The following is a 24,032-nucleotide window of genomic DNA, read 5'->3' as shown; positions in this document are numbered from 1 at the left end:
ATTCTTGAGTATCTTGAAGCAAACTGTAACCACAGGAGAATGCTTAAATTTATGCAGCAGGTTAAGCAATAATGTAATGGTCCTCTTTAGGGATGTTCACTACTAAATTGTGGTGAGTCATCTATATTTAGCAGAATGCTACTACCATCGTGCTTTTTAAGTAAAGTGCTTTTAACAGAGTTTATTTCAAGGAAAAGTGCATGCACTGAAAATCTGTTCTTTGTAGTTTCCTCCTTGTGGAACATTAATGCTGCCTTCCCTTTTTTAAGTGTTCAGAGATAAATTTTGCTCCTGGTTGTTTAACAGACAGTGGTGTAACAAGGACAGTTCTCTGGTTATTACTACCTTGTGTTTGCACAGTTATTTATGAACATTACCTAATTGACAGTCTCCAAACTTACTTTGTGAGGACAGTCAGTTTGATTTATAGCATGGAAAACTGATGTGTGCAGAGATTAAATTATTTTCTTGCTGTCAAGTAGGATATTTGTCCAGCCTCTCCTTCTCTGCTTTAGAGAAGTCACAATTACCGTGCTTCTGCTCATATACCTCCCTACTTTATTCTTGCAACTGTTTAATGCCTTGTGCCCCAGGGAGATAGTACAACATTTTTAACTGTGCACAGTGAAATTTTAAGCCTATTTTTGTTGTTGTTTTCCTGTTATGTTTTCATGTCCTTGGTTTTGGAGGTCTCTTGTGTTCTGGCTTCTGTCTTTTTATTCACTGCTTGAGCTGGGCTGCTCTATTTCATCCAGATTGAGGAATTTGGCTTCATTCTAAATGGAAGTAGAAGTCAAGTGCTTTGATGGTTTTGAAAGGAAATTTTTGAGAGAAATTCCATCTTAGGACATTGGTATTTTGTCTCTTTGTGGAGTTGTATTTTTATAATATAAGGAAGTACCCTAAGGAAAAAGTATTTTGATGTGAAAAGTCAAAATTTTTCTTTGGTTAAGAAAAATGCTTAAGTTGTTTAAGTTGGGTGTTTCTGTATTTTTGACTCTTTTCCTCCCTTTTTTCTTTTGAAACACAGTTATGATTTTACAAAACATCCCATGATTGATAAGTTTTGGTTTAGTGGAAGTAACTGCAGTTACTTGCTGCTTTTTATTTTTTACAGGGCATTTAAAAAGAACAGTGACAAAACCCAGCTTGCAGAAATTGGTGATACCTGTGCACAGTCTCTGCCAACTATTTTTGCCATCTTGACACACGTATGCAAACACCATATACATATGTGTGTGGCTCTGCTCTTGTCTCTTCCTTTGCTGTAGAGCATTGTACTGAAAGAGTCAAGTTTTTATTTAAGAAATACAGCAAATATTTGTTAATATTTGTTTCCCCTTCTGGAACAGCCACTGGAGAAATCAGAACCTGAGAAGGCTGAGCTCAGTCCCTTAATGTTAGTGCATGTGCAGAACCACAGCTCTCCTCCCGGCAGCATAGCAGCACTTGTACATTTGCCTCTCTGCGTGAAGATAGTTTCAAGTGTAATTTTGTAATTGGGCTGATCAGATCACTTACTTAGGGACAGAAACTTGTGGATTTATTTTCTCATACTCTCATGAACCAACCTAGCTATGAGAAAGCCAGTGTCTGAACTCCATTTAGTTACCTCTGGGCTTTGATTTTACCAGGAATGCTGAAGCCAGGAGTGTTGTTTGTGGGGAGACAATGACACCCTGTTTGCAGTCTGTGGTGCATTTCTGCAGCAGCCTGTCTAAGCAGTCCTGGGCCAGGTCAGCCATGTCTCTTCTGCCATGGCTAAATCTGGATGCTCCAATGGGAGGTACCAAAACTTCCTCGGTGAGAAATTGGTGCCAAACATTTAGCAAAGAGGAGTCTGGTGTCATGTCTGTGCTACAGGATGGCCTAGGAGTAGGCTGGTGTACGTATTGCTCTGGACTTCAGTGCCTTCACAAGCCAGTTTTCTCTTAATTTTAGGGTATGTCTACACTTCCTTGCCATAAAATGAATTAAGTCATATGTATTCCTTATACCAATGCAGAGCGAATAAAGCATCCACCTCCCCCCACTTCCTCAGGCAAAACCCCCCCCTTGCAAAGCAGCAGACATGAAACTTCCCCCTTGCCAGGGCCCAGGTTCAGCTGGGCTAACCCAGCCCCTGATGCAGTGTCCTCAGTTGGTGTCCAGCAGGGTGGGTGTGCAATGGCCCTGGACACCAGGGCCCAAGTGAAGGGGCTGTGGGTGGGCTGCAGGCTCAGCTCTCCCTGTGCTCAGAGGGAGCAAGTGGATTGGCACACCCTCTTTGCAGGCCCACTGGGGAGATTACTTCTTAAACCCCACTAATTAGAATTTGGCTAATGCCTGGAAGCATGAGGGTATAGTGATGTTATGCTTTTTCCATTCTATTTTTTTGAGTTTTTTTGTTCTACCTGACATATCTGTGGATGTTCCCAGTATCCTTATAAATGCATGGGCCTCTGTGATTTCTGCTGAGCTCTTAACTATAACATGGGCTAATCATTCCTGATAGTTAATTATTGGCTGTGTTTAGAAGAAACAGAAAAAGTAAAAACAGAAAGGAAAATGGCAATATTTTCTTTATGTCTGGTCATGTTTCCTGCTCTTCAGTTATGCTGAACAACCTTTTTTATTTTCTCTTGAAACAAACAAACAAACACAAAAAGCCCATAAACAAACAAAACCCACAGAGAAGTACCTGTTTCGCTTCTTCCTTCCCATTTGATATTTTCTTTCTATTTAACTCATTTCCAAGTTAAATTGTCCCAATTTTTAGAGTGCTTGACCAGTGTCTTTGACTGGTGAATGATGAAACCTTTCTCTGCCTTTTGCACTTTCAAATGTGCCATACAGAAGTAACCAGAGCAATTCCAGCTGAGGGTGCACTTTCAGTGTTCATGGTAGTATTAGAATACTTTCAGCATCCTTTTTTAATTTCTGCTTTTAGATACCCTGACAGCTTGCTTGCTTCTTTGACCACCATTGTATGTTGAACAGATGTTTTCATTGAGCCGTTCACAGTGATACCAAGATATTTTTCTCAAGCGATTACATTTGAATTAGAGCCCCGTGGTATATGAGTAGTTCAGATTATTCTCTCAAGTTCTTATTGCTGTTTGGTAATGTTGAATTTCATCCTGCTTTATACTGTCCACTTGCTCAGCTTTGTCAGATCCCTTGGAAGTCTGTCTCAATCTTCTTTTGTCTCAGCCAGCCCAAATCACTTTGCCAGCTTCCTGTCTCTCCTCCAGATATTAAGGAATAGATTAAACCACCCCAGAACTGGTTAGAAACCTGGGGGTAATCCCTTGTAATCAGGGCCAGAGGGAAAACGGGGGAGAGGGGCTCCCATGCCTCTGAGCCTGGGCACTTAAGAGTGGGGCAGCAGCTCTGGACTCAGCCTGACCTCAGCTGGCCTGAACCCCACTGGGGGCAAGGCAAGGGGGGAGTTCCCATGCCAGGTGAACAGGGGACAGGACCGGCACTGAGCTGGCATCCTGCCCAGAACAGTTTAGCAGGTGCACTTTGAAGTGACAGAAAATTAATTACTTAGTCATGTCCTTTTTCTTCCAAGATTAGAGTGGATTACAGGGCCACAAGTTCCCCAGAGCAGAGATCAAACTGGTTTGTCTCCTATTGTGTGCTTTTATGGGCTTAGTGGACTGGACTGGTTTAACCAAGCTGTGCTGCCACTTCCAGGTTAGCCTGTAACCTCTCTTATGAAGAGCACTAACTTCAAGAACTAACTGACCTAGCAAGAGTTTGCTTGTCTTTGCTAGTTATAGCTGCTTCAGAAATTTCTTTTTTCAACTGCTCTGCACTTCTGGACTTGTCCCTTAAGTGTACTGAAATGTTTGGATTTTGACTTTTGCAGTTGGTCTTCAACTTTGCTCTCAGTTCTAGCTACCATTTTATGAAGCAACTGTTTAGACTGAATCACTTCTTATTCCTTTTGTTTGGTCATACAATGTGCTCTTTTGCTTCTCAGCTGTTACTGTTTAGGGCACCGAGTACTTTTTCAGTGATGGTGCTGAAACTGCTTAAACACACCACCATACAGTGTAACAGCTTTAGCTCTTCTGCTTTTGGATTTAGCAAATTTTGTTTTGACTGTTTCTGCTTTTTGTTGTTTGCTTTTTGTTTTGTTTGTTTATTTGTTTTTTCTAACATTTAAGAGGCAAATTTCTCACAGGGATGTTAACTTTGATTATGTAGCGGTCATTATTACTTTGTATCTTTGTATCAATTGTGGGGTTTTCTCTTCTAAGTGCGCTGGGCCAGGTTGTTCCAAGTCCTACCTATGCTCTTTTAGATGCTGCAAAATTGTAACCTGCTGTGATTCTTAGCTAATTCCTGCCCATGTTGCTGAAGTCAGTATTTTTTTTCTGTTTTCTTTGACTTTGTTCCTTTGCTCGCACTCCACACCATGCAGTAGATATTTCTTACCTGATCAGGAGGCCATTGGGAAATATAGATTGCTTTAGTGAGATTTGTTTTTTAGTGAACTTTTCTCCCGCTTCAGCCTTGGCTATCTAGGTGAGATTTGTGTATCACCCATCTTGCAATTTGATTTCTCTGCCTCTTTAACCACACTGGATTTCAGGCAGTGCATGAGTCTGTGATGAATTCTGCAGCTGTGGGCATAGACTGCAAGTTGGACACTGTTGGTTGCTGTGACTGTATAAAGAGATTGTTGCATCATGTTGTGGGGGCTGGTTCACTGCATCAAACCTGAAGTGCTTCTTGGAGTTTTTTGCTCCAGCTCCACACCACCTGCTCTACACCTACTCCTCTGTAGTCTACCAGCATTAGCTGCACTCTGAAATGTTTGGTTTAGAGGTGATATCTCAGCAAATACAGCTATGCTTCTTGGTTAAATGGTCCCTGGGAGCTCCTACAAGGCATGCATCACTCACTTTTCTGCCTCTCCCTGCCTGTATCAGTGAAGGAGGCCTGGAGTTCCCATGACCCTTTGGGAAGGAGAGAGGGATGGATGGAAGATGGATGTTTTAGTAAAGCAGAAGGTGATAGAGGGCTTCTGTAGGGCTTCTGTAGGGCACTGTTGAGCTTGTGTGATTTCTGGGCTGCTTCCATAACTAACTGTGTGGTTGATCTTCACTGTTTGATTGCGTTTGCTGTCTGAACATCTCCATGGGTTGTGGAGCTGCTCATGCACAGATCTGCTTAGCTTTCTGGCTGTGTGAGCTAGTGACTCAGAGAGGCTGGGAGAACCTTGGCTATTTGGCAGAGGAACAGAATGGCCTCAGTCTGTCTGCAGAATCGTCATGTCCTTGGCTGTTCAAATGGCAACCCTTCCTTTAGCCCCTGAAACAGCTGGTGCACCCTGAGCCCTCATGATGGGACTCATCTGCAATCAGTACCTCCCTCTTCTGTGCTGGAAATGCCTCGGACAGAGAGAGCAGGCTCGTGTTTCTCAGCTGCATGGAGTTGTAGCAAGGCTGTGCTTTGCTTGTTATTTGGGGAATGCTCTGTGCTAGCTCTACAGTGGCTTTTTGGCATAGTTTCTTCTGTTCTTGCTGCTCCCATATTCCCACTGGCTGTTTTTCCCATTTTTTTTTTTTTTTTTTTTTTTTTCAAGCCTGCTGCCACATTGCCAGCAGTTGTCTGTTTATGCACAGAATAGGTAAAGCGCAGGCAGGCTTTTCCCACCCTCTTGGTCCCATCCTCCAGCCCTCCTGTACTACGTGCCTTGTCCTCCACAGCTACACCCTCGCTGGGAGCTCCAGCCCTGAGCCAGAGTGCTCACAGCGAGGAGACCGCTGCAGGGGAAGGGGGGCAGTTGAGGCATCCCACCGCCATCGGCTTGTATATCGTCCTAATTGCGAATAACCCTTCCGGCGTCAGCAGTTTGGGGGAATAATTGACAGGAGGTGCCGGCGAGGTGCTGAGTCAGTCAGAGCGAGGTGTGCTTGCCAAGTCACTGCAGCAGGAGTCGGATCGCCTCGTGTGGAGGGAAGCCAATGGACGGTGGGTTTCCTAGCTGCCTTTTGAGCCTCTTTCTTTCCTTTCTCTGAGACTGCAATTCAGCAGCAGTGAAGCAGTGATGGTGTGCATTTAAGGGAAAAATCAGGAATCCGGGGAGCTTTTTTTTTTTTTTTTTTTCCTGTGAGCACTAGGATTAGGGGATGTTGTCTCTATTCCCACCTGCTGTCACTGGGTTTCTGTGATGTCATTTCTGTGCTCCAAGCAAGCAGGAGTAGCAAACACATCTTGGGGGGAGTAGTGTCGAGAGAGAGGCCCTAGTGATGAATCGATGTCTCCTGGGAGAGGAAAAGCAGCATGTGACATCCTCAGCTGGTCAAGGGGGATAGCTATGCAAGTCAAAAAGGTTGCAAAATAAAATGACTGAAAAGATGTTCTGTCTTGTTCTTCCTGAGGGTTGTTTCTGCTGCAGTGTCCTACCATTTATTTAGGGGTTTGAAATTATTTGTTTGACATGCAGGAAGATGAGTACTTGTCCTATGTACATCTAGCATCTGATGGACCTCAAGGTCAGGCTCTTGAGAGCTTTGTCGTTTGTTCCTGACCTTCTTGAATATGGCTAACATCAGTGTTTATACCACAGCTGAATCTGTCCAGAGGTCTGGATTCTTTCCTTTTCCTTACTTCAGGGTGACTTCAGTTGTCTTTGTCCTTCCCCCTGGTAGCACAGTGTACCTTTTTCCTACTTTGGACAGAAGTTGGTATTTGTTTCACAGTGATCTAAATATATGTGTCTGCTGTGTGCCGCCTTTATAGGGAGAGCCTTCTATTTTTGCTTTTGGTAACCACTTTGTGGAAAGAGATGAGGAGCATGAAGAGAGAGGCCCATGTATTTTTCAGAACCTTTCATATCTAGGCTGTGCTCTGCCCACCCACTTTTTTAATGCTAATTCTTGTATAATCTTTCTCTTCACTGACTCAGGTAACAGCCATGGCCATGTTATCTAGATCACCACACAGCTGATTGGGAAAACTGAGGCCCAGAGTTGGGAAGTGCCTTTGCTATGGTCATGCAGGATTCCCATGGCAAACCTGGGGTTAGAGCGTGCATCTCCTGACTGTCAGCCCATGCCTCCTCCACTGGACAATGCTGCCTGTCCACTGATTTAATCAGTGGCCTGCTGAATACTTTTCATCCTGAGTTTTTGTGGCAGTGGCTTATGAGTGGTTATCAATTCTGAGTCTTTGGAGAAAATATGCAGTGATTAAATCAAATGTGATTCTTCCCTCATCCTTGTCTTGACCACCTTCATGATGAATCTTATGCATGGGACCCACAAAGGGGTGACTCCTGGTGAGGTGACTGTGTGTGCAAGGTATCCATTCTCTTTGCCTCCAGTTTGCTGCCTGTTCACATGCTGGATGCAGTCTGTGACACTGGTGGCAGTCTTAAACAATCTGTGCCTTGAGGACACTTTGGAGGAAAACTTTCCCCCCTGGGTTCTGCTGCAAGATCAGCCAGGACTGATCAGGATCAGATCAGGGTTGGTGTGGGAGGCTCAGGATGGTCTGCTACATGACTGGTCTGCCTTCAAGTTGTGCTTCTGTGTGAGTTTTGCACTGCATGGTGGAGTGCTAGGCAGGGTGCTCCTATAGAGAAGAGTGAGTCTGGTCCTCAGGCATTATGAAATATTTTCTTCATTGCTTAATGGAACCTTGGTCTCCATCTGCCTAATGTAGCCCTTTGTCCTTTTCCACTCTTTACCCATGGTGTGGCTTCACCCTGAAAATAGAAAAAAAAATAGTTCATTGCCTGTTGCAATCAGGATTTTATAAGATACCTATGAGAATTAAGTACACAATTCTGTCAGGTTCCTTTAAAACAACCTAGCTGATGTGAATTTTTGTTGGCAATAAATAAGAGTGGAAGCAGTCCTGTCAGCAGAGCCACAGCTATTCTCCCTGTGTTTGATGCAGAAACTGTTGCGGTAAAGCTTATTTAGCTTTGAGGTCTGTATGTCAGGACCTGGGACCAGAGTCTTCAAGAGAAGTGATGTGAGTGGACCCCATGCTCTTGCCTCCTCTGGGGGTCTCTTCAAGCACCCAGAAGTTCTGGAAATACCAATGTGTAGTTACACTGTGTGTAGGGCCTCTGTGCTATGCTGGGCTGGACAAATGCACCTGGCATCTACTGGGCCAAGGACTGAGCCTGGTATGAGTCAGTCCAGGATGATGAAACTCTGCCAAACCAACTCTTCTTTCCTTTCCAAGGGGTGAAAATGTGCATGAATTATGAATAGTAGATTATGAATTTAATTGTAACTCGCTGCAATAGAATTTGATTTGAAGATAATTGAGAGATTCTTCTGACAACTGCAAGAATAATTTTTTATTATTTTTCTTCATAACCAAAGAATGATAATTTGTAACAGTTTTCCACAAATGGGGAAATTCAGTGACAATCATTGTATTTCTAATTAAAAGTAAACAGTTATGATATCAAATAATAAAACAACCGCTGAAGACCAAACAAGTAGTGGAATATAGCTGTCACTTAGAACAAATCAGGACACAAACAAGAAGAAATAGCTACCTTCATCCTTGGTTATGAGTGAGAAACCTTTCTGGGATTTTTCTTTCATGGCTAAAATTAATTTCATAGTGTATTTTAGGTTTCTTTTTGGAATTTATTCCTCTAGCCATATAACCAGGGCACAGCTGGCAGCTTCTCTTGCAGCTGCAGGAGGGGAAAAGTGATTCAGGTGGGGATGCTTTTGACATTGTGATCTAGTGCAGAGCCGGTGGGTCCCAGAAGGCCACTGTTGTCTCCTGTCAGTGACCTGCTTCCAGTTTCCCCTCACCCCTTTCTCCTTTATGCAAATGCTCACTGTGTGGCTTGATGGACGCAAAGGAATGTCCTCCTCTCATTGTGAATGTGAAATGGGCCCAAGTTGTGGAAATCTCATTAAATTAACAAACTGTGTAAGGCTTCTATTCCTTTTGGCTTTGGTTACAGTACAGCTTGGATTATTCCCTCAGATTTGAAGGGTTATTCAGCCTTGGAGCTCAAAATCAACATACAGGCTAAGGTCAGACTAGGTCTCCTTAGCTTAGCTTTAAAAACAAAAATGTATTACACTCAAACTCCATTAAAACCAAAAGACTGTCTTAATGTGTGTGTGTGTGTGTGTGTATATATATATATAATATATATAACAATGCACATATAACTGTACAGTCAAAATAAAGCAGCACTGGGATGTATCCTGTATCATTTATGGCATGAATCCCGTATCTTTTATGGCATGAATTTTGTAGTCTAAGTAGTAGTAAGATTAGAGATAGGTGAATAATTTATAGCAAATAATTTATTTAATGAATTCCTCTTCCATCTCTATTTGAAAATTGTTTGTGAACATCCTGTGATTTCTTTGCATTTTACTTATTTGAAATTACTTACTGAATAGCTTCTACAAATAATATTGACACGCCACATGCACATAAGAAGGTTTGTTGTTTTTTTTAAACTGTTTCCTAAGAGGGGGAGTGGCATTTCAACTCCAGGTTTTGTTGCTCAGCAATGATACAAAGTGAAAGTTCATGCCATAGTATTTCACTATCCTGATAGCTCAAAGTAACTGCTGGAATTAAGCAGTTTCTGAAGGATATCACGAAAGGTAGCTATTAAGTTTCAATAATTTTTCAGATTGTTGTGGATAGGCAAGTTCGAAACTCACTTTTGCCAGTGAGTGCTAAAATTGCTCAAAATGTGTTACTTCCTGGTACATTTACATCACTAAATTAGAATAGCTGAATAATATAATTCTAATAAATTAGAATAGCCTGACTTCAGGCATATTCCTGAGTAGATGCATAAGTTGTAGAGTGGCAAATTATGAACTTCAGCCAATGTTTAAGTGGTTTTCTGAATTGGGGACCAAAATAGAGAACAAAGCAAATTTATCTGTCATGAAAGTGAACATACAAAAGAATTTTGTTTCCTCATCTGCAATTACAGGGCACTACATCTTTCAGATGTGGAGTGTGGGGGAGTAATGATATAAATGTTTAATTAAGTTGCAGTTTTTCATCAAATACAAGGCAGTTTATCTGAAGTTTCTTATACATGCCTGTCCTGGTTTGGAGGACAGGTGTCTGCTAAGAAAGGTAGAAGACTTTCTTTGAAATGGAGAATGTAAACCCTCTCCCTCCGAATTATTATAATTTTGAAATTAAGGGGCTCTCAGGCAAAGATATGGGAATTAGGAATAACAGGTTTTTATTAGGAAAATTAAAATAAAAATACAGTATTCAAAGAACAAACCCAAAATGCTGACAGAGTCAGAATACAACCTGACACCCCGTCAGTCAGGATGTTGGTAGCAGTCTGATTAAATGGTGGCTGCAGTCCCTTTGGAGTGATAGATGTGGTTTAATTGATGCAGTGGTCCTGTAGAAGGGTGCAGTTTTCCTCCAAAGGTCCAGTGACGATGTGGAAAGACCCAGTTTTCATCTGGAATGCAGCGGAAAAGGCTGCCTTTGTGTTCAAAATCTCAGTTTTTATCTAGGTACGAAAGGCTTGGCAGAAGATGGGAGGCTGCCTTCTTAAAGCTGACTTTTATAGAAGTCTAACATGTGTCTTGTCTTGTGCCTTTCTGTGTTGTTCTGTCTTCAGTCTTATAAACATAGATTAATTTATAGTATTAATAAAAATATAATACAATAACAACAACAATAATAAACATAATTATTTACTATTTTACACTCCCATGGAAAAGGCCCTTGTTATGCCAAGTCGTTCTGCTGTGACTCCAATGGGTTGGTGCACAGTTGCAGACCTAAATGGCTGTGGCCATAGATCACGCTCTCTGTGTCTCTCTCACAGTTAGTCAGGACAAGTCAAAACAGGCAAAAGGAAAGAAAATAGACAAATTTCTGCATCCATAGCAGCTGGAGTGAAAGCCAAACAGATGGGCTCTTCCACCCTGATTATCCTAACCTTCTAAATATAGAAATATAGGCTTTTCCCCCCTCCTTCTTTTATTTTTTTTTTTTTTAATAAATTTAAATTACCCGAGGGGGTGGTGTTAGCTCACGCTAGGGCAGTGCTAATGAGTGCAAATAGAAGCCGTCTGCTGACAGTCAGATTGTGGCTTCTGCTTGTGACTATCCCCCCCACCCTGCCCACACACATTTTTTCCGTTGGAAGTGTGGGGAATGATGGGGCTGAAGCTGTACTCTCTGTAGGGTGGGGAAATACGAATGTGTTCATGAAAAGGCTTTTATTTCAAATTCTGTTGGTACTTATGCAAATACACAGAGTAAATAAGCACCAAAGAGTATGGTTAAGAACTACAGTAATTTCACGAATACGAGCCGCACCATTTTGACTAAGATTTGGCTCCCAAACTGGAAACGCGGCTAATATTCAGGAGCGGCTAATATGTGAATAATTTTCTGACATTTACAACCTCAGAAGTGCCAGGCAGAGTGCCGAGCCGAGCTGAGCAGCTGCAAAGCCAGCATTTCGCGATTGTTACAAATTGCTACTCTGTTGCACCACGGGTGGAGCCTGGCTGCCTGCAGGCAGCACAGGGGGCGGGGAGAGAGGCGGGAGAGCTCCCTCCTTCCCTCCTCTGCCGCAGCCCGGAGGAGAGACGGGGGGGTCCTGCGCCGCCTTTGCTGCGGCTCGGGGAGGAGGCGGGGTGCTCCATCCCCGCCCGCCGCAGCAGGAGCAGGCAGGTTCCATCCTGGCCCGCCGCGGCAGGAGCGGGGAAACTCCGTCCCCGCCCGCCGCCATGGGTGCGGGAAAGCTCCGTCCCCGCCCGCCGCCGCTGCTGTAGGAGCGGGGGAAGCTCCATCCCTGCCTGCCACCACGGGGCAGCGCCGGGCCGGGGTGACCGAGCCCAGTGGCAGCGGCGGCCAGCCCCGAGTGGCGGTGCCGAGCGGCCCCGCCGAGTGGCAGCGCCGGGCTGGGCCACCTGGCCCCGTCAGCAGCCGCGAGTGGCCTGAGCCTGCACAGCCTTAGCTCAGCCAGTAAACCCCGCCCTCCCGTGGTTCTGTTACTAATTGGCAACTTTGTTGCACGCGGGTCCTCGCTGCGAACGACAGAGCGGCTTATACTCCGGTGCGGCTTATTTATGGACAAAAACCGAAATGTTTGCCAACACCCAGAGATGCGGCTTATACTCAGTGCGGCTTGTATTCGTGAATTTACTGTACACATTCTTGCCTCCTCCTGCAGATGGTTTGCTGAATAGATGGAGTCGCAGTACTTCGAGTCACTGGAGGATTTCACAGCTATTTTGATTATCATTGCACAAGAATACTGAGAGATATGGGCTAGAAAGGTGAAGAGTCTGCTTTTTATCATGTACCAACTTGTGTTTTTTTGCAGCATGCAGAGAGATTGGGGGAATGTCTTCTGGCAGTGGGCTGGTTGTGCCTGAACAACCTCATCCTTTTTGTTCTGCAGTAGTTGACATTAGCAAAGGAGCAGCAGGGCGGTGCTTTATGTGATTTTTTGGGACTTCTTTTGCTGTACTGAGGACTTGGATAGGAAAATTCAGATTTTTTTTTTTTTCCGGTGGGGAAACACCACCTCACCAATGCCGTGTTTTCCATTCATCTTTCAGATTACTTTGCTCTTTCTTACCCCAGGGTCTGCATTTTGCTCCTGTTATCAGTTTCCTGACCAGTCTTGGAGAGCAGGTGACAGGAGGAATTGCTGCCTGCACAACATAGCAGAGGAATGTGAGGCTGATCCCTACCCTGTTCTACACTTGCACGGTGGGGAGTGCACCCACCTGGGTCTTGCTTTCCCCACCTCTGGGAAGGGAATGAATGACAAGGTCTTGTTTCTGGATGTTTCAAGATGCTGTCAGGGAAAAACATTGTATTGGTGCTGTATTACTGTTATCACTGTAACCATGAACCAAGACATATAATGAGGATAAAGGTTAGGAGCAAAACTGCCCTGACTAGGGGCCCAGCCAAGCCGAATTGTATGTACAAGGGTGTGTTGTGCTCTGTGGATGTATCTGTGCTACCATCAGTGCAGATATACAAATGGACCATGTGTAAGACTTCAGAGACTCTGTGAAGAGGTTCTTTATGTTATGGGCTACTCTCCATGTAAGGCTAGCACGTAGTTTATTAAAGCTCCCAGGACTCATTTTGCTCGTGTGCTCAGGCTCTCCTGCAAAAACTCAAGTAGTTGCAACCTTAACCCCAGGTGCCAGAGTGCCATACATACAGCTGGGTTCTGTAGGATCTTCATCTTCCTTGGAGGTCTCCCCCATCCAGGAGAGATCAACAGCTTTTGGAGGAGCTGGCTGGGGAAAGCACAGAGTTTGCACAATTGAAAAAGGCCTCTAAGAGTAAACTCATTCTGCAGCTGGCAGGATGAAAGGACTGCAGGAGATCCTGCCTTGGGGCAGAAGGATGAAGCTGGTGATTTCCTGAGGTTCCAGTGCAGGGAATTGTTACCCCATGTCTTTTCAGGGTAGAGTGCTTCTGTTGTTACTCTGAGGTCTTGCAGAGTGGCTTATCTGGACTGTGAAGCACACAGATGTTGTAGATACTGGGTAGTGAGATGAAAGCAAATAAATACACCTGGAAGCTTCCCTGTAAAGAGTTTGTTTTTAACATGATGGGGGCCATTCCACTGATAATAAGCTGGGGCTGTGCTCAATATTTGCACTGTGTCCCCTAGAGCCTGGGTCAGAAAAGTGCTTTGCAGCCTGGGTGCAGTGGCAGACCTATGCTAGCTTCCACGCATTAGCTTACTACTCGGAGTAAGCTCTCACAGATACTGCATATAAGGGATCACAGTGAGAGGCACCTAATTGGTTTTGCAGGAGAGGAACTTTGGCACTGTTTCTTCACTCTGATTCACGAGTGGCTGTATCAAACCTGGCTGGCACAGCATAGGGTCACTCGAGCATCTCCATGCTGAGCACTTTCGTCCTCTTGACCAGCAGCAGCTCAGGGATGCAGGCACACCCGTGCTGGCTCTGCACACTGCCTGCTTGGCAGAGCTGTCTCACTTGGGCTTCCACCCACTGCAGCCTGGTTCTGTCCTTCACAGTGGCTGTGCCCCGTTCATGCTGCTGGAGCCAGGGCCCTTTGGGCTGTGCTAACCCTGACAGAGCCTCCACTGTACTTCGGCACCCAGGGCATGGCTAATCCACAGCCACCTTGGATTGTCTATAGGACATGCAAAAAAAAAATAATACAAACAGTATTTTTAGGATTTGAAAAATAATGGTACTGCAATCAGAGGCTTGTTTTGATGTTTGCGTTTGAGGATGCCTGGTTATTTTTAGTTATGCTTTTCACCTTTTCTTGCCTCAGTTTCACTCTTGATAAATGTTGTTACAAGTTCCTCTGGTTACAGTTATTGTCCCCGACTAGTTGTGATTTTTATGATTGTTACTCTGTCTATGCTTTGAGTCACTTTACTATCTCACCAGCATGGAAAAAGATTGCCTGGAACTTTCTTATCCCCTGGATTCTAGCTCAGACTGACTTTGAACGGAACATTTTACCCTCCTTTCTCCTATTTTTCAGAATAAGTTTGGGGGGGAGAATGGGTTCCTGCATACATGAAAAGGGAAGTGTTTTCTTTTGAATGCTGCCTTTCCATTATGTTGTGCAGCCAGGTCTCGAAATGCAGCAGGAGGGTGATCTGTGTGCTTTTAGTCATCTTTGAGACAATCTACATGAATTACAGGAATTTCACGACCATAAGGCGCACCGGACTATAAGGCGCACCTCCCGGGAGTCGGCAAATTTCGCAACTTTGTAGATCATATAAGGCACCGGACTATAAGGTGCTCTTTTTTTTTTGCAGCGAAGATCTGCGCTGTGTGCAACAAAGTAACTAATTAGTAATGGAATCCCGCGATGATGGGGTTTACTGGTATGTGCTCAAATTGGAAACATTTTAACAGATTGGTGTAACCTTTACACGCAGCCCCAAGCGCCCTCCCCGTGCATGGGCCCTGGCACTCCCGCCTGTCCCCGGCTGGTGAGGCGGGGCTCTGGGTGGCCGCAGCTCGCAGCTGCCGCGGTTTGGGGTGGCCACGGCTCACACCTTGGGGTTGCTGTGGTTCAGGGCAGCTAGGGGCCGCCCGCGGCTCGGGGCGGCACAGTGCTGCCCACTCCCTCTCTCCCTGTGTGGCTCGTGCTGGCCGAGGGCTGGCTGCTCCCACCCCCCGTCACGGCTCGGCTCACAGCTCACACTTTTTTTTTGTAGTGAGGAGCTGCACCGCGTGCAACAAAGTAACAAATTACTGGCAGGTACTCAGTTTGCAAATATTTTTTGCAGATTGGCATAGCCTTTAAACACAGCCCCAGGTACCCGCCCTGACCCACGGGATCCGGCACTCCTGCCTGCCCCCGACACCAGCTGGCGCAGCTTGCAGCTCCTGGCTACCACCGCGCAGCTGCGGGTCCCAGCTTCCCCTGCCCGGCGGCCACAGTTGCTGTGGGCCGTGGGCCCAGACACTCCTGCCTGGCACTGGCTGGCGCAACTCGGCTTGCGGCTCAGCCGCCACGGCCACTGGCGGCTCCTTCCCCCCACGCCCGGGCTGCAGCCGGTGCTGCTGCCACCCGGCGGCTCCTCGTTCCCCCCGGGCCCGGGCCTCTGGGGGCCCTCCGGCCACTGCCCTCGGGATGGACACTGAGGATCCGCTGTGCTGGAGGCTGGAGAGGAACAAAGAGATTCCAGGCCTTCCCCTATCAGCCGCGGCCAGCCAGCCCCACCTGCCCCTATCAGCTATGGCCCCACCGGCCCTGGCACCATGTCCCCGTGGGGCCACCCTCAGCTCAGGGGCGGTGCCGGGTGGGGCCGCCCTCGGCTCGGGGGCGGCACGGGACAGGGCTGCCCTTGGCTCAGGCTGCCCTCGGCTTGGGGCAGGGCCGCCCTCATCTCGTGCCGCCCATGGCTGGGGGCCGCCCTCGGCTCAGGGCGGGGCGGGGCCACCGGCTCCCTCCCTCCCCACGTGGCTCCTGCTGACTGGGGGCTGCACAGTCCTGCCCCCCCTTGCGGCTCAGCTCACGGCTCGCCCTTCTGGGTTGGCAAATTTCACAACTTTGTACATTGTATAAGGTGCACCAGACTATATGGCGCACTTCCATGTTCGGACCAAAATTTTAGTCAAAAGGGTGCGCCTTATAGTTGTGAAATTACTGTAGACTAGAAAAAGAGCCTTTGAAAAATCAAATGTGATTGTCCATGTGCTCTGCAACACAGAATTCATTGAGGAAAAATCCTCAGAGTTTTCACTCCTTGCAGCTTCTTTGTGTGACTGGGACAAACTCAGAACTCCCCTGCAGATGCCATGTGCTGTCAGTAGGAGCAGGGAATGGGTCTGTGTGCCCTTACCTGCCTGGGAGACTTCCTTTGTCATACTTGGAGGTGGTGGAGAAGAAAGCCACCTTCCTCATGTTCAAAGAGATAGGGAACTGGTCAGGAAGGTTACCAAGGCAGGGGTGCCTGTAGACTAAGGAACATGGTGAGAATGGGAATGCACTGAAGGGTGGGGGGAAGAAGGGAGGAAATGGATCCATATGGGACTGAATGGAGAAGGACTCCCTGGGAGTGAGTCACATTTATGGGCTTCCCCCCAAGCCTTTTCTGCTTCAGGCTGCACCAGCTGTCCCAGCTTCTCCTGGGGCAGACAACAGTCACCCAGAGGGATTGAAACTGGGAACCTTTATGAGGGATCCTTTGGCCTGATGAGGCCCAGAAGAGAGAGGGTCAGGATGAGTCTGGGCCTAGCTGTGTCACATCCCAGAGGAACTAAAAAACTAGAGGAAGTGAGCACCCTGAAAACCTCCCCAGGGGCTTAGCAATTCAATATTCTGGCTGGGAATTGAAGGTATACCTCAAATAAAACCTACAGTCACACATTTATTGTAAAGCCAGTAAACCAGAGAATTAAATATAGGCTTAGTTTCTGTCTATCCTAGAGGTTGAAAGAATCAGGAAGAAACAAAAGTACGTGATTTATTTATTTGTTTATTTGTTTTAGCACATAATCAGCTATATTTTAGCAGTGCCAGTGGATATGGCATCTGTTGCTTTCCTGGCAATAACTGAGCTTAATACCCGAGTTGTGTTGATACTTGAGTGATTAGATAGTTTGTTTATAAACTACCTTGATGAAGGCTGGTACTTGCACCACAAGAGGTTGAACAGGAGGTAAATTAATATAATAACAAGGTAATAATGATTAATAATTGCTACATTAGTAACAAGAAGCAGCAATGAATTTTTAAAGCCGGGATAGGTTAAATTTCTGTGAAGAAGATTGCCACTTTCATCCTTTCCCCTCCAGGTGTATTACATTACTGAAATATCTCCTGTCCCTTCCGTCCTGGGACACTGCTTACCTTGGCAGGGGTCAAAAGATGCTTTTGGGGTAATAGTGATCTTCCCTGCTTTTGTTTTTGTTTGATACATTGGAAGCTGAGGACAAAACATTCTGTAGCAGCTGTTTTACCCAGCCTTTTGCATGGCAATGACTTGCACTATCTGAACTTGGGCCCCCAACCTACAGTAACTTAGCAGGCTTTTGCTCAGAATCCGTAATTCAGAGACAAGATAGAAGGTGTATTTGAGGGGTTGAGCGGAGAGCCACCTGTACAGCAAAAGGGAGAGGGAAGTTGCCCAGAGCACCTTCCTCCTGCCTTTCACTGTACCTGGGGCTGCAGCAGGTTGATTGGAGGTGAGAGGTGAACCTGATCAAACACAGTTCTAATAGCAGTTGATGGCATGGTATTATCCCTGCCTTCCCACTTGTACTTCTGTGTTGTGGAGAAAAGGCACTAAGGCCTGTGAAACATATGCTTAGATCACCATGCTTTGTCAGCTCCAGTGAGCTGTATCCTGCTGCTTGGTGAGGGCTGTAAATACTCTTTACTGTGCAGGGAAGCTGTGGGGTCTGGCTGTCTTTGTCTGCTTTCTCCTAAGTCTTTGTACGGGTGGGTTCAGTTGTGTAAGTGTTTGGAAGATGTCTATTTGCTGCATTGCATTCCTGGGAGCAAGGAGGAAAATTTTCAATTTAGCTTTTCTGGTTTCTTGCTGTAAGATTGTGACAAGACACAGCACCCTGTGGTCAAGGTTACTGACCACATCAAGAGCTGGTGCAGGCAGACTAACCCTCTCTCAAATGGAAAGGGATGTTTTTCCTTAAATCATTCACCAAGTGATTGTGAATAAAGAGTGAATTATTTTTAAATGGATTATTAATTGAGAGTAAATAATTATTTAAATGGTGTGTTGTGAAGCAATCGCAGATAGTAAAAGGGCTAGAATGGACACCAGGCATTGCCTGGAGATAAATGAAATGCTTTCTCCTACAAGAATCAAAGGCAGGAAGAGATCCTTCTCCTTTTCTGTCCTCTGAGCTCCAGGTGCTTTACTTGCACGGAAGTAGCTATTGAATATATGGCTGGTGTGCTTCTTAATTCCTTGGGGAAAACACAGCTGGAGAGAGTGCTCATTTCTCTGCAGAACACATTAGACTCTCCTAGTGTGGAAGTTTAGCTTTTTAACCAAAGCAAACTCCTTCCCACCTCAGCGAGCCTCAAAAAGATGTATTTCTGTTCAGTCTGTCCACGACACTTTGTACTTTATTTTAATGGTTTAGATATAGACTTTCTTACCTACTGGTGGAGTTGAAGAATGGCAGACTTCTGGGAAAATGATCTTCCCTGTGTTTGTCCAAAGTTCTATTTACAAGTATGTTCCTGTTGTCCATTAGATAGCTAAGAAACAGAGCTAATGAGAAAATGTAGTGAGCAATTACTTACTAAAGTGAAGGGACAAGGTGGGCAGGACACGCGTGTTTTATTTGTTTCTTTAATCCTTGCTTTTCACACTTCCATTTTGAATATCTACCTTGTGGATGACTAGCAAGCCCAATTAAAAACCAGAATTCAGTGTATCATTAATTTTTTTCTTGTGGCTTGTGATCTTGTCCTGTGATAATTGAACTTTGGAGTAAGTCCCAGTGAATTACTCTGAAACTCCAACACCAAAGACAAAAGCCAATACCAAGCCCCAATTTTTTGTTTTTGCTCATGCTCAAGACAGGAATATGCCAACTAAAGGTCATTTTTAGGTTTTTCCTTTTTCCAGTGCCCTGGCTGGACAAATCATGCATTGGAAAGGGATGCCATCAACACTGGGGGAGAAAATATTTCCCTTTCTGGTCAAGCCTGATCCAAGATGGAGACTGGGATGAGGAGACAGAAGTTCAGCTCAGCTGTTGGGCTCTGTAGGACAGCTACTGTCTCCCAGGCCCTTGTTGGAGTTGTTCACCCTAGAGAAGAAAAGGCTCCACGGTGGTCTTACAGCACTTTCTACTACCTGAAGGGGGCTAAGAGAACTAGGGAAGGATTTTTTACAAGGATATGTGGTGATAGGACAAAGGGTAGTGGCTTCAAACTGAAAGATGGTAGGTTGACATTAGATATTAGGTAGCAATTCTGTACTGTGAGGGTGGTGAGGCACTGGCATGGGTTGTCCAGAGAAGCTGTGGATGCCCCATCCCTGGAAGTATTTGAGGCCAGGCTGGGTGGGGCTTTGAGCAACCTCGTCTAGTGGAACATGTCCCTGTCCATGGGACTGGAACTAGATGATCTTTAATATCCCTTCTAAACCAAACCATTCTGTGATTCTACCTAGAATTAATTTTGACTGATAGCGACAATAGAGTAGCACAAGCACAGCTGTGAAAATAAAGCCACAGGTTGGCTTGTAGAATTTCCTGTAATTGAAGTAATGATGTCTCCTCTTGATTAATTTAATTCTGGTTTAATTTATTGAGGGTTTGCCTTGATTTATTCTATTGCTGAATTGCTCACTCAGATGGCTTGTGTGAAGAGCTGCTGCATTCCTTGCAGACTGGAAAGTTGTGCTATTATGTAATAATCAAACACAAGTTCTTCCTGATACTACGTGTTCCTCTCACCTTGTTCCACTCCTCCACCAGGGGAAAAATAATTGAAAAGGAATGGATCCACGGATTCTAATGCTTAAAGAAGAGCAAGACATTTATTGGAACTTGATAACCATTTTTTGCATTGAGTTATCAGCACATCTCTGCACCAGGTCTGCTACAAGACCACGGGCACAAGGCCTTATTTCTTACAGCTGGTATTCCTCCATGTGTAATGTGTCTCATTTGAATTTGGGAGGTGTTTTTGGGATCATGGGCATGTTAGATACCCAGCCTTACTGCATTTGCTTCTCATGGGGCAAGTTACCAGGTGCTCCCTTGCCTTCACAGACAAAGGGTTTTATCCCCCCTTGTTCCCCACCTTCCAGCATCCAGTTGTGCCGTGGATGTGCCGGAGAGCATCTCCCCCCTCCTCCATTCCCTTGCCCCCGTATCCTTCTCCCCATCCAAACTCTCCCAGCGATCTTCTTGCTGTTTGTGAGGAGCCAGCAACCCTCCTCCTCCTCCCGGCTGGGTGCAAGGCCCTGATTTCCATCTGAATAGCAGGCTTTCTGCGGAGACTTCCCCACCGCCCGGCGAGCGAACAAGGAGCCTACTGTTCCCGGACGACGGGATGTTCAGCCAGCCCTGACGTCTCCGCTCTCCTTAGCGCGGCTTTTCAGCCCTTTCACTGACGCCCGGGGCGCCGGGCTGGTAGGGACAGGCTCCCGGCCCTGGGCAACATGCCACTCATTTTAAGCAGTCCCAGCCTGTTCCCACTTCTGTCTTTATGGTCTAGCAGAGGCTTGTTTGAGTTGCAGCTGGTTTTCGTGTGGCAATGAGACAAAAAAGGGAAGGATAAATTGTGCTGGAGTGGTAGCAGGGGATAGGATGAGATAGGGTCCTTTGCCAAAGGCTTGAAGGATGAGCAGGCGTGTGCATGGGGGTGAGCCTGTACCCTGGCCAAGGCTTCTGTCTCCTTAATTCGTGCTGACGCCTCAGGTCAAAGCTGGCATGTGCCTTGTTCTTGAATATCCCGTCTAAAAACCACATCCTGCCATGCAGCAAGCTCCCTGGGTTGGCATTTGTTTCCAGACATGCAGGTGCATCTCCCCATTTCCAAGGTTTCAGGGTAAAGGCAGGACAGAGAAGCCTTTATCTGGCCTGCCCTGGGACTGCTGAGAGTGGGCAAAGCCTCCTGCACCATCCCACCACTTGGAGCCTTTGTCAGGGCTGTCTCCACAGTGAGCTGGTTAGATGTGGATAAGAGCTAACAGCCCTCTGCTAAATTTTGGGGGTTTTTTGAGTTTTCTCTCTAGAGGATGCTGGTGCAGGTATCATGATGGATTAGTCTCCACCCTCGACCACGGGGAAGATCCACTTCCCAGCAAGGTGTGGAATAACTTGCCTACTTCTGCTGCTTTTAGCATCCAGGAATCCTCGGTGGCATGAGAAACCCCAACTGGCAAGCCACAAAGGTGCTCCAGACACTGTGATGTCCCAGGCTGACTGTGGGTGCTGCTTTTGTGAATCAGTTTTTGGTTTTTTTGTTTTTGTTTTTTGTCACTCTGAGGGCAAAGGTAAGGGATTCCAGGTTTGTTTGTGTTCTTCTCCAGATAGTGTCACACTGATGACATTTCAATTCAGTGGAGCAGGCATAGAAGGGGGTAGCAGCAGAGCAGGTGGAGTGTGGGGACAGTGATGAGGCCAGGCAGACCTCTACCAAAGCTGGCAGGAAAAAAAGCCCACTAAAACCGGTTCCAATGTGTTAAATCGCTAGTTCACAGCAGGCATGAAGGAGAAACCTTTCTCTTCTGTGTGTATGGGTAAATTGCTCAGAACCAAAGGTAATGATTGGTCCCGGTAACTTAAAATTTTCATTTACATGCACCCCTTTTCAGCTTTCTTGATTCTTCCACTGAGTACTGTTCATTTGTTGATTGAGTGCTGAGTTCCTGCAATTCTGATTTCCGTTTTTAAGAAGACCTTTACAGCACAAAAATGATGGAGCATATGCAGGGGTCTAGAGGTCTTGCCTTCAGGCCCTCAGCTTCCATCCCATCCTGGCAGCCCGATAGGAGTGGTAGTACAGGGCTGGCACTGAATTCTGCAAGCAGTGTGGGGGTCATTCAGGTTGGTGGTGGAGGCTTGGAGCAGATCAGAGACTTTCTGTGCAGCCAGCAGAAGCACTGGAAATCCAGCATTCCCTGTTCCCTGGACTATGGAAATTTGTGTCCTGAGTGTGAAGGATGGGACCTTTATTTTGAACTTTTGTGAGGAGTTATTTGTAATATAGAAAGATGAAAATTACTGTGGAAAGTCAGTCACAACTTCTTTATTAGAAGAGCACTTCTTGCTCTTTGCTGTGAGGAAGAAAAAAGAAATAGAAAACAAATTGATTAAAAAATGTTTCCAAATTTGTGTTAGTGGCAGCACACTCTGAGGCAGCTCAGCACTTGTTGCTGTTTGAGGCTATAGGATCTGGAGTGCTCTTATGCTCAGCACTTCAGCTAACAGCCTCCATGGATATCCCTAGGGAGCACCAAGGAGCTCAGCAGGATCAGACTGTATATTAATATTACCAAATGATGAAGTGCAAGGCACCCAGAGAAAAATAAGTTTGAGTCCTACTGGAATTCTTGGACTCCTGTGACAATTTTCAGTATGGAAGCTTCAGGCAAGTTTTAATACAGCCAACAAATTGTTGAAATCTTTGTATTTCTGGGGTGTATATATCCTGCATGAGGGGACCTTCTTACCAGACAGCTTTTGAATGCTGTACTCCCTCTTACAGAGTTTACTCTGGTGCAACATCTGGAACTTGTTCAGAGTGAGCAGCTCTGATTATGCGTAAGAGGTATTATGTGACTGAGCTGGGTTTTAAATTTTTTTTTACACAGTGGAATTCGTTGGGAATTTAAGAAGAGAAAAATACAGATGCTTGTGTTACTGTAATATAAATGTCACAGATGAATAGATTTCTAAATTGTGACATTTAGGAAAAAATATCTTGTCTTTTTTTGCACTTGGAGAAGATTATAATTTCAGTGTAAATATTTCTTTGTGGTTTTGGTTTTTAAATTTATTTTTAGAAGACTGTTTTGCTGGGTACTGAGCATATAAAACCCTGAGATGATGCTGCTGTGAGAACCTTCAGCGTTTAATTTCCAGATTAGGAGTCTTTAGCTGTGAGACTGTGATGATAGTTCAGCTCAACTTGTTGCATTTTAGTTTTATGAATGAATCTACACAAGGTTATAACCTGAGTGACTTGAGTGACTCTCAGTTAAGTAAAACGAAATGCAGAATTTACTCCCCAAAGAAAATCCAACAGTTTCTCTAAATATATACTCCTCTAAATTTTGCTATAAATACAGTCCTTGAAAGGGCTCAGTGTTTTCTCTTGATAGTTGCATTCTGAATTCTTAGAACTTTGAATTTAAATTTCCTCTGCTGGGAAGGGAGTATATCTTCACTCTCACCTCTGCACAATTCATCAGGACCCATTCTCTAAGAAAAGAAACCCTTCCCAAGATGAACAGACTCTTCAACTGCATGGTGATACTGGGAACTATTTGTTGTCCCTCTTTTACTCTATCGCATGACCTGCAGTGACTACCATTGAGAGAAGGTGGTGAAGGGAGAACAAGCAGCCTGTTGGGGTTTCATGATTTTGGTAACAGTGTGCTACTTCTTTCAGATCCAGGTATGTTTGGATAGCCAGGGAAGGAGAGGTGGCCTCCCACTGGCACAACAGTTATATTTCTCCAGCACACCCAGAACCCTGGGAGTAGATGCTGCAGGCATCTCCCAGCCCACTCTGCCTGCCATGCTGGAGGGGGAACTGGGAAGCTCCAGTGGACTGGCACTTTTAAGTACACATCAGTGAAGTCGATTTTTCTAGCAGGGGCCATTTTCTTCCTGTCTCTCTTGCAGGAAGGATGCTGTGGCACCAGCCACTTCTACATCTCAGCAAGTCTGTGCAAATAGCATGCAACAAGTCACAGAGAAAATGCCTCCTTTCTCCAGGATTTTAATTAGAATATGAGTTACATTAGCAGAGAGGGCATACTTACCATGTCATACAGTGGGCATCACTCAAGCTGAATGTGAAAGGGCAGGAGCCGCAGGGTGTGCAGCAAAGGCTGAATAAAG

The 24,032-nt window shown here is 45.5% G+C and overlaps 1 protein-coding gene across 4 annotated transcripts in view; it reads left to right on the top strand.

Annotated features, from left to right (window-relative positions):
• Positions 1–24,032, top strand: part of IGSF11 (immunoglobulin superfamily member 11) — a 113,938-nt gene that overhangs the window by 3,611 nt on the left and 86,295 nt on the right. Inside the window, exon 1 of one of the 4 annotated variants that reach the window (XM_042778981.1) lies at positions 5,933–5,970. The exons of 2 other annotated variants lie outside the window; for them this stretch is intronic. In XM_042778981.1, the coding sequence (XP_042634915.1) occupies positions 5,964–5,970 (7 nt within the window). In that variant the 5' untranslated portion in view covers positions 5,933–5,963. Of the gene's footprint in view, positions 1–5,932; positions 5,971–24,032 lie in introns of those variants that run through there. One more of the 4 variants, XM_033051241.2, reaches the window with a different exon arrangement.

This window comes from Catharus ustulatus, chromosome 2 (genome assembly GCF_009819885.2).
Source record: "Catharus ustulatus isolate bCatUst1 chromosome 2, bCatUst1.pri.v2, whole genome shotgun sequence".
Taxonomy (NCBI): domain Eukaryota; kingdom Metazoa; phylum Chordata; class Aves; order Passeriformes; family Turdidae; genus Catharus; species Catharus ustulatus.
Note: the sequence above shows the minus strand (reverse complement) of the source record. Positions and strands in the feature narration are given on the sequence as shown.